At 46.2% G+C, this 10,480-nt stretch overlaps 1 protein-coding gene and 1 long non-coding RNA gene across 2 annotated transcripts in view; both read left to right on the forward strand.

The window, feature by feature from the left end:
* Positions 1–10,371, forward strand: part of LOC126912006 (uncharacterized) — an 87,831-nt gene extending 77,460 nt beyond the window's left edge. Inside the window, exon 2 of the long non-coding RNA XR_007706615.1 lies at positions 9,661–10,371. This is a non-coding gene — a long non-coding RNA (uncharacterized LOC126912006). The remainder of the gene's footprint in view (positions 1–9,660) is intronic.
* LOC118280369 (protein suppressor of forked) overlaps positions 1–10,371 on the forward strand; it is a 30,747-nt gene extending 20,376 nt beyond the window's left edge. The window contains exons 13-18 of the mRNA XM_035600367.2: positions 4,255–4,362; positions 4,823–4,911; positions 5,468–5,568; positions 6,644–6,778; positions 7,836–7,942; positions 9,089–10,371. Coding sequence (XP_035456260.1) covers positions 4,255–4,362; positions 4,823–4,911; positions 5,468–5,568; positions 6,644–6,778; positions 7,836–7,942; positions 9,089–9,193 — 645 coding nt within the window. The 3' untranslated portion in view covers positions 9,194–10,371. The remainder of the gene's footprint in view (positions 1–4,254; positions 4,363–4,822; positions 4,912–5,467; positions 5,569–6,643; positions 6,779–7,835; positions 7,943–9,088) is intronic.
* Positions 10,372–10,480: the final 109 nt, after the last annotated feature.

Raw genomic sequence — 10,480 nt, forward strand, 5'->3', positions numbered from 1 at the left:
AGACTGGGCTCTGGAGACAGGCCTAGTCGTCCTGAACCGGGGTTCTGTCCCCACGTGTGTGCGGATGCAGGGTGAATCGGTTGTGGATATTTCGTTCGCGAGCCCCGCTCTGTCACCGCGTGTCGTCGACTGGTGTGTCATGGAGGAGGTGGAGACATATTCCGATCACCGGTACATCCGGTTCGATGTTTCCGCTGAGTCCGCGGACCCACCGGTCAGACAGGCCCCATGTGGCCCGCGTTGGGCGCTGAGGCAACTGGACCGGGAGCTATTCCTGGAAGCCGCCATCGTGCAGGCCTGGGTGATACCACCGGACAGGCCTGCCGACATTAACGAGGAGGCACGGTGGCTCCAGGACGCCATGTACAGGATTTGTGACGTGGCGATGCCCCGGGTCCGTCCAGGACAGCGGAAGCGCCAGATGTACTGGTGGTCGCAAGAGCTGGCTGCTCTGCGCAGTGCGTGTGTTGCTGCGCGACGCCAGTACACTAGGCACCGCAGGCTTCGTATCCGTCCACCGGACGCGGAAGCTAGAGAGGCGGAGTTATATGAGGGGTACAAGGCGGCGAAAGACGCCCTAAAAACGGAAATCCGGCGGGCCAAAAACCAGGCCCGCCAGGAGATGCTGGAGACTCTGGACAGAGACCCGTGGGGACGCCCCTACCTAATGGTGCGTGACAAGCTCCGCACACAGGCTCCCCCGCTGACACAGAGTCTCCGGCCAGAGGTTGTAGAGGAGGTGGTCACCACCTTGTTCCCCCAATCACAGAGGGGCTACATCCCTCCGTGCATGACTCCGCCCCCTGCGGTGCCCGATGCGGGCCACAGCGACGACGACGACGACACACCACCAGAAGTGACCGAGGCAGAGCTGAGAGTGGCGGTGCGCCGGATGGGCGCCAAGAACACCGCCCCGGGACCCGACGGATTGCCTGGCAAGGCGTGGGTCCTGGCTTCGGAGACTCTCAGGCCTCGACTAATTGGTCTTTTCAGCGCATGTTTGGAGAGGGGCCAGTTCCCGCTATCATGGAAGGCGGGTAAACTGGTCCTCGTGAAGAAGCCAGGGCGCCCTGCGGACTCTCCGTCCGCGTACCGGCCCATCGTGCTACTCGACGAGGTGGGAAAACTATTTGAAAGAATAATTTCAAACCGCCTCGTCGCGCACCTGACGGGAACAGGGCCGGACCTCGCGGACGGCCAGTTCGGCTTCCGCAGAGGGCGCTCCACGGTGGACGCCATCATGCGCGTGAGGGACCTTACGACGGGGTCTGCAGTGTCCAGGGGTAGAGTCGTCGTGGCGGTGTCTTTGGACATCGCCAACGCCTTTAACTCTCTGCCCTGGAGCTGCATTTTGGAGGCACTACGATATCATCGGGTGCCTACCTATCTCCGTCGTATAGTCGAGGCTTATCTGACGGACAGATCCGTCATCTACCCCGGTCACCGAGGTGAGTGGAACCGGCGAGAGATGTCGCGCGGTGTTCCACAGGGATCGGTCCTGGGACCGCTCCTGTGGAACATAGGCTACGACTGGGTGCTGCGCACCGACCTCCCGAGCGGCGTCAGCGTGGTTTGCTACGCTGACGATACGCTGGTACTAGCACACGGGAGGTCGCACCAGGCGGCGGCCGACCTGATGATGAGAGCGGTTGCGATAGTCGTTGAAAGGATCCGGCAGCTGGGACTCGAGGTGGCGCTTCATAAGTCCGAGGCCATGTGCTTTTATGGCCGCGGGAATGCGCCACCTCCGGGTGGGTTCCAGATCATGGCAGGAGGGGTTTCCATCGGCGTCGAGGTGACGATGAAGTACCTGGGACTCGTCCTCGACAGTCGGTGGAAATTCGAGGAACATTTCCGACGTTTGGCTCCCAAGTTGGAACGGACGGGGGCTGCCCTAAAGCGGCTCCTACCCAACCTTGGGGGACCAAACGCCTCCTGCCGGAGGTTGTACGCGGGGATTGTGCGGTCCATGGCCCTCTATGGGGCCCCGGTGTGGGCGCCAAATCTACGGCGACGACCAGCTCGTGCGCTGGTTTCATCCCAGAGGGTCATGGCCATTCGGATGATCCGTGGATACCGCACGATCTCCGGGGAGGCGGCTAACCTCCTTGCGGGATCACCGCCGTGGGATCTGGAGGCGAAAGTGCTCGCGCACGTATATAGCTTACGTGCGGAGGCGCATCGCCGGGGCGAAAGTCCACTGCCGCGCCAGATTAGTGCGTGGCGGGATGAGCTCCGGCGCGATCTCATGGCGGAATGGAAGCAACGACTATCGCAACCGAGGGCTGGGCTCGCTGTTATAGCAGCGGTAAGTCCCCTCTTTGAGGAGTGGCTAGAGAGGCGTCACGGCGTCCTCACCTACCGCCTGACGCAGGTGCTTACCGGACACGGAAGTTTCGGTAGGTTCCTGTTTCGGATTCGGCGGGAGGAAACGCCCGGGTGTCGGCATTGCGTGGATCACCCGGAGGACACGGTGGAGCATACAGTAGCGGTGTGCCCTGCATGGGCTGAGCACCGCCGTGTCCTTAGGGATGTGATCGGCGACGGTGACCTCTCGCGTCCGGCTTTGGTTCAGAGCCATGATGCGGAGCGAGAGGGAATGGGACGCCGTCAGGTAGTATCAAGATACTAGTGCCTTCAATCGAAGACCAAGAATAAGCCGCCATCGGTCCACCTCGGAGAGAGACGACCGTTTTATTATTTCAACTTCACTACGAAATCGTCACTTAACCGGTGTCGATGTTCAACAGGAACTCAGAAGAGTTCGAAGAGTGGCTGTCAGCGAGTGGACAGTACGGAGATGGTTGAAGGAAGCCAATCTCACCCCTAAACGGCCTGCCACAGGCCCGAAATTGACGACCCGCCATCGGCAAGCGCGCATTCAATTTGCCCGAGAACTCTCCGAGGTGGACCGATGGCGGCTTATTCTTGGTCTTCGATTGAAGGCACTAGTATCTTGATACTACCTGTACCCTCTTGATACTGCAGATTGGCTCAAACTCAGATGAGCAGCAACTCTTCGCTGATTTAGTCCTTGTTCCAGTAGAGCAACGACTTGAGCGGCTTCTTCTGGTGTGTCGTATCCAAAATTTTTATTAATAAAATGAAGCGTTTTTGCGGAGATGTGTACGATCAACTTTCGATAAGCCACAGATAAAGTTAACCTTAATGTGGAGGTTTTATAGGGGTAGTTTGTGTTATAACTTGTTGGAGTCGTAGTGAGCAAATACTCTAATCCGCTGAATTAAGTTAAATATTTTAAAAAGTACTGATACAATTTTTATAATAATGGTACCAATATAAAGCTGAAGTTGTAAGCTTTCTAATGGTATATCGGTTTTTAAAAACAATTCAGTATATTTTTAAGAAAACATCTTCGAATGCGCACATGTAGGTTGAGTCGATTTGGTTGCTCGCGAGTGTAGTTTATACCGCAGTGTATCATGTTTACAGTGCAGCGGAAATAGTTGTTCCAATACTTCACCTATTATACAGATAGATGAAGTAGAAGAAAAAATTTGATGTAGACAACAATGTAATATATTTAAATAAACAGATTTTGTACAAATTTTTTTTTTTCTTTTCATTACTCATAATTAATTACCGTATTTTTTTCAATGTACACAATAGAGTGCGTTTCATTTATAATTAAACTGGCCAAGAAGTTCCATTGTACATAGCAGCTGTCGCTCCGCTCTCCCCTCCACGTTTTTCTACCTGTTCGAGATACTGCTATTTTTATACACAGGTATCTTTGAAAAATGTTCCTATATGTCTACTCAGGTAATATTTAACATATAAATAAAAAAAATTACTGTTTAAAGTGAAAATATATGGTCAAACATTAATTTTTTATAATAATTTGTTTAAACAATAAAAAAATGGAGTGCACAAAAAATTTTTGGGTAAACATTGCAATTTATAGTTTAAAAAACAATATCCCACATCGATCATATTAATTCATTCACTGTAACTCTAATCCGAGGTGAAAACCCCCAGGCGCTCCACTATAATACCATTCATTCAAATGACTTGTCAATATTGACTCTCTTTAAATTTTATAGCATTCTTTAAACAAATACTTGACTCTGCCAGTGCATGCCGTGTAGCCTATGTGTTATTACAGACTATAATCTACCCCTGTTCCAAATTTCAGCCTGATCCCTTCCGTCGTTTTAACGTGTTTGAGTAACAAACATTCACACAAACTCACAAACTTTCGCATTTCTATCTATATTTTCGTGTTTCCACCAGATCAAGGAGTTCGAAGGCAAGGAGACGGCCCAGCTGGTGGACCGGTACAAGTTCCTCGACCTGTACCCGTGCAGCATCGCCGAACTCAAGTCTATCGGGTATACTGAGGTTGGTAGAAGAATTGAACCCATCAACAGCCTATATGTGGCTACTGCTGACCAAAGCCTGTTCTCACACGGAGAAGGTTTGAGTATTAATCACCACGCTTGCTCAATGCGGGTTGACGATTACAAACTTATAATTAGAAATTATAAACCCAGGTTTCCTCACGATGTTTTCCTTCACCGTTTGTCAGTGGTGTCTAAATATGTTTAGAAAGTACGATTATAACTCGGAAAAAGTCACATTGGTATTTGCTTTGGTAGGTTTCGAACCCGCAAGCGGGCGTTAAACCTCCGGGCTACCAGGACATGACGCGATTTTTGCGAAATATTTACTAATTAAAAGATTATAGTTAGACTTTTTAATTGTTTATATTATAACTTTCGTGAGACGTACTAAATTAATTATTATGTTTTTGAGTTTACTCATATAACTATAATAAAATTATGTATTTGTGTAATCGCAGGTGGCTTCGATGTCGAACAAGTCGTGGGCACTGGGAGGCCCCCTGGCGGGGATATCGCCAGAACTAGCCGCCGTTATACTCGGACAGAAGTAAGTTATTAATTCCCTTCACTATTCTTGTTCTCCATCATTTCTCATTCGCACTTCTTTTACCCCTCCCTACTCTACTTCATTTTTTTTCACTCTGTCTCCTCTATATCTCTCTCTTTCTCGTTCTCTCTATTCTCTCTCTATTTCACACCCTCTCACTCTCTGTTTCTCAACGAAAACGCACTATAACTATTGTGTTTTGTTTTTTTCCCCTTTTGCATTATTGTGCACGAAGTACCATTTCCCAGAACATTTAAAAAAATCCATCCATAAGTTGTCTGGAAGGAACCACCGTATGTTATAAGACCCATTGTACTCTAATCACTATTACAATGTAATTTTTTTATGTAATGAAAGTATAACATAAATATATTTTTTTTGTGAGGGGAAAGTCATTCAATGTCTTCTCCCGCCTTGGGCGCGTCGAGAGGCGTCGCCTTAGGAGTGTCAGACTGCTACTGACTAAAAACCACCCCGTTCCTACTCCTGCTTTAGTCCGCAGCTGCGGGTTGGAAGTTATTAGCTTAGATTATGTTTTTATTTTAATTTGTTCCAGGGATAACGACCCGAACAAGGACATAGCGCGGCCGGACACCAGTCAGATGATACCGTACAAGCCTAAAGTCAATCCCCTGCCCGGCGAACATCCCATACCAGGTATATTGTTTACCGCCGTACTCACAGTCATTTACGGCCAGTTTCAATAACCTATCTATCTGTAGATTTACTTACTAGAGATGGTATTTTGACATAAGCTCCATACAAGAAGTGTGGGAGAGCCATGCTTCGGCACGAATGGGCCGGCTCGACCGGAGTAATACCACGGCCTCACAGAAAACCGACGTGAAACAACGCTTGCGTTGTGTTTCGTTGTGTGAGTGAGGTTACCTGAGGCCCAATTCCCCCTTCCCAATCTTCCCCATCCCCATTCCCGAACAACAACCCTTAAATTCCTAACTCCCAAAAAGCCGGTAACGCACTTGTAAAGCCTCTGGTGTTTCAAGTGTCCATGGGCGGCGGCGATTGCTTACCATCAGGTAATACGTATGCTCGATTACCGGCATGTCCCATAAAAAAAAAAATACAAAATATGTCAAAATTCTATCTCTAGTAGGCAAATCTACCGATAGATAGGTTATTGAAACTGGCCGTTAATGGTTGCTTAACCCAGTCTTTAGCAATAGGCTAGGTGACAAATTGTTATTTTAATGTCCGTCTTGTAGATCACTTTAAAATATTAAGACGCGTATTCTTCATTTTTTTTTACGGAACCAAGTACTTTCGATGATATATCGATATGAAATATCGCGTGACGTCACTTTTGAGTACGTTTTATACTCAATAGTGACGTAGTTAGTTCCCACTCCTAAATTTGATACGTTTTATGTAAGCATTGTTATCTTATATGTCAAAATAAAAAAATATGTGTCCATTATTTTTTCATTACCTAACTGATGGACTAAAAGGTTTTTCAATTACATACCCCATCATCCCTATTGTTTCGCATACAAAATCGTTACTAAGAAATATTTAATTAATCATTAAATGTCTCTGAGTACGGCTGTTAGTTTATTATATGTAAAAATGATTGTCATATATGTTTTGTATATTTACTTATATGGGTTACTTCACCTAAAATAAATGAATTTTAATTTTAATTAACACACTAGCTCCCCGCGATTTTACCCACCCGTTTCTCGATGCGTTTTTTAACCAAGTGTCAATCCCCCAGGCGGGACGTTCCCCCTCCCCCCCGCGGCCGCCCAGCTGTGCACCATGATGCCGCCGCCGTCCAGCTACCGCGGACCGTTCGTCGCCATCGACAGGCTCATGCAGCTCTTCAACAGAATCTCTCTGCCTGACAAACGTGAGTATATTGGCATATTTTTATATAGACAGATGACTGCACAATTGGCGCGGTGGCTGGGCAACTGGCTGCCATGCAACGTGTCGCCGGTTCGATTCCCGCACGGAACAACTCTTTGTTTGATCCACAGATTGTTGTTTTGGGTCTGGGTGTCATGTGTATGTGAACTTGTATGTTTGTAAACGCACCCACGACACAGGAGAAAATCCTAATGTGGGGCAACGTTACTGTCTATTTGTCTGTATGTACGGGCCTTAGTATGAGTTTGAAACGAAAGTGCGGTTGGCGCTCTGATTGGTTGGTTTATTCGTGCCGGCCAATCAGGGCAGTACGCGCTCTGGTTTCGATCTCGTACTAAGGCCCCAAATATTTATTTTCTCCTCTAAGAATATCTTCTGATTTATTTCGTTGCGGGATCCAAGACCGTCATTCACGTCCCTGAGACGTTAGACTTTAGTGTTCCGGTGTTTGCATGGTAGTATCTACTGTAGATCCTGGTGTATAGGAATTGTAGCGGTTTTGGGAGGTTGTGATGGGTTTGTCCCCATTAAAGGTCGGTCTCTTTCCCATAAGAGGATACTGAACTGTTCATCCAGGCTCGCGATGTGTAGTCATTGCGGGGAGGCAGTGGACAGAAGTAGTTGATGGCATGATGATGTTTTTTCATTATATAACTCAACGAGCCAGCAAACGGATCACCTGATAGTAAGCAATCAGCGTCGCCCATGGACACCCGCAACCTAATATTTGACAATATTACTTAAAACCGGCCTATCTAAAAGTCATTGGTAGAGGCCTATTCACCAGTGGATATCATAATGAACAAAAACTCATAATTTTATTGTAACTTTCGTGAGACATACTAAATTAATTATTATGTTATCGGCTAGTCAGTCAGTAGCAGTGCGACAATCGCCGCGTCGTGTGTCGCGTAATGCTGCTCATGAATATGAGCCTCTAGCATGGCTTGAAACTAGTCGAGTTCCTCGTCAAAACACTACGTGAGTAAGCCGATAACATAATAATTAAAAACTCATAATAAACATTTACCCAACAGCGCCAGCGCCTACGATGGAGAACGGCTGCGACACCAAACTGTTCGACCTGGCGCGCTCCGTGCACTGGATCGTGGACGACGAGGGGATCACCACTGTCGCCAGCAAGGTCAGTACATCATGCAGTGTAGATGTCCAGTCAACAAGGATGCAGCGAGGTTCACTGTCCAGGCGACACACGTACTTAGGTATCGCCATGAGCTAATGTTCACATGTAAACAGCAGCTCATGTAGTGTAGATGTCCAGTCAACGAGGATGTAGCCAGGTTGACTGTCGAGGCGAAACACGTACTTAGATATCGTCATGAGTGTAGATGTCCAGTCAACAATGTATGAGGCAAGTCATATAGACCTTTCAACTGGGGTCTTAGTCTGCTATTACAATTGTGTCAAAATGGTCGATCATTGAGCAGTGCAAGAGAGACAGAACTATGTAGATTGTATAGCTCCTTCCCTTTCCCGACACAATTGTATATATATGAATAATTGACTTTTGATTAATGTATAATTGACTGCACGGTTGGTGCGGTGGCTGGGCAACTGGCTGCCGCGCAACGGGTAGCGGGTTCGATTCCCGCACGGAGCAACTCTTTGTGTGATCCATAAATTGTTGTTTCGGGTCTGGGTGTCATGTGTATGTGAACTTGTATGTTTGTAAACGCACCCATGACACAGGAGAAAATCCTAATGTGGGGCAACGTTTTTGTAAAAAAAGCAGACTAAGGCCCCTGTTATAAAGTGCTAGTGAACAATTTAAAAAATTGTGGAGTTTGGTTAATCGATCGGTGGTGAAGAATCCTAAAGGTATCAGTCTCCTTACTTTCGACACTGATTCTTTGACTCCCATCAATTTTCATATTTATTTCGTTAGGTTGTATATAGGGTGACTGGTAATTAGTGAACAATATTTAAACACGTGATTGTACTCATGATTACAAACAACTTTCCCAAAGAAACTTTCTTTGTATTCTCATTAGTTTTATTTTTAACACAATAATTAAACAAAAAAATTTCATTAGCATGAGCGCGTAAAGTTACAAAATACCTACTAGTTTTCCCACAACACAGTCGCGAGCGCTTCGCTGCTAACAGCTGATCATGCGAAAGCACGCGCGCGCAAGTTTTGTAGTTTTTTTAAAGGCAGGGAAAGTCATTAGATGATTTCCCCCTCCTCAAAAAAAACCCACTATATCACTATCTAGTAAGAAAACAATCTCATGAACTAAACAATTATTTATTTATATTTTTCTAACAGGCACGACGAAGGAAAGCGGGTGAAGACTCAGACGACGACGAGTTAGGAGTCGCGCCGCCCGCCAACGACATCTATCGGCAGAGACAACAAAAGCGAGTCAAGTAGAACTAACTAACATAAACATAATATTGTATACACAAGCAAACATTTTTGTATTATAATAAAATCTCGTGAGACTTAATTATTATGTTATCTGCTTACTCACGTTACTGTTTGAGGAGGGACTCGACTAGTTTCAAGCCATGCTAGAGGTTCATATTCATGAGTAGGATTCCGCGACACGTTAAATTATACGACATTTGTTTGTCGACTTGTTTCAAGCCGTGATGGGAGCTCATAGTCAAGAATTGCATTGCATGATATCCAGTTCCAGACTCGAATCTCTAAAGTAAACTAGAGAAGTCCGTAGTGTGTCAGGTTACAGTGCCGCGTGTGTACAACTATTTCTAAGTGTGGGGATCGGGAGAGCCATGCTTCGGCACGAATGGGCCGGCTCGACCGGAGTGATATCACGGCCTCACAGAAAACGGACGTGAAACAACGTTTGCGTTGTGTTTCGTTGTGTGAGTGAGGTTACCGGAGCCCCAATTACCTCCCTTCCCAATCTTCCTAATCCCCGATTACCCCTTCCCAATCTTCCCAATCCCCGATTCCCGAACAACAAAATTTCCTAACTGCCAAAAGGCCGGCAACGCACTTGTAACGCCTCTGGTGTTGCAAATGTCCATGGGCGGCGGCGATTGCTTACCATCAAGTGATCCGTCTGCTCGTTTATATATCATAAAAAGCTGCTTGTCTAGGGTGCTGTCTAGGTTTAATCTCTTCTTGATACATGAAACCTAAATAGAATTAAGTACTTCGTCAAACAGTGAATGTATGCCGTAAAACATAATTATTTATATAGAAGTACCCTTAGTATTAGTTTGCTTTACGTTTAAAGTAATCGAAACGAGAGCGCGTTCGGCGATCTGAGGCCTTAGTACGAGTTTGTTTTACGAAACCAGAGCGAGTATGGCGCTCTGATTGGTTGGTTTATTCGCACCAACCAATCAGAGCGCCGAACGCTCTATCATTTCGTTTTCGTTCAACGAAGAGCAAACTCGTGCTAAGGGTACAGACATTTTGTATAACCGAACGATGAGATTTTTTTTTGAAACAAAGTAAAACCATTGAAATCTTTGTGAATTTGGTTTGATTTTGCACGACTTGTATATTATATGGGAAGTTTTGTATGTGTAAAAGATAATATATGAAACTTTTATAAATAAAGAACTTAAATATAAGGGTCGTTTTATTTTGTCACTGCTGTTAACCTTTCCATTTTTAACCGACTTCATGTAATTTCTAACTATTATACTCAGGAAAGAATAAGGGTGCTTTTTTACCAGAGAT

The sequence above is a fragment of the Spodoptera frugiperda genome, chromosome 21 (assembly GCF_023101765.2).
Source record: "Spodoptera frugiperda isolate SF20-4 chromosome 21, AGI-APGP_CSIRO_Sfru_2.0, whole genome shotgun sequence".
Classification (NCBI taxonomy): domain Eukaryota; kingdom Metazoa; phylum Arthropoda; class Insecta; order Lepidoptera; family Noctuidae; genus Spodoptera; species Spodoptera frugiperda.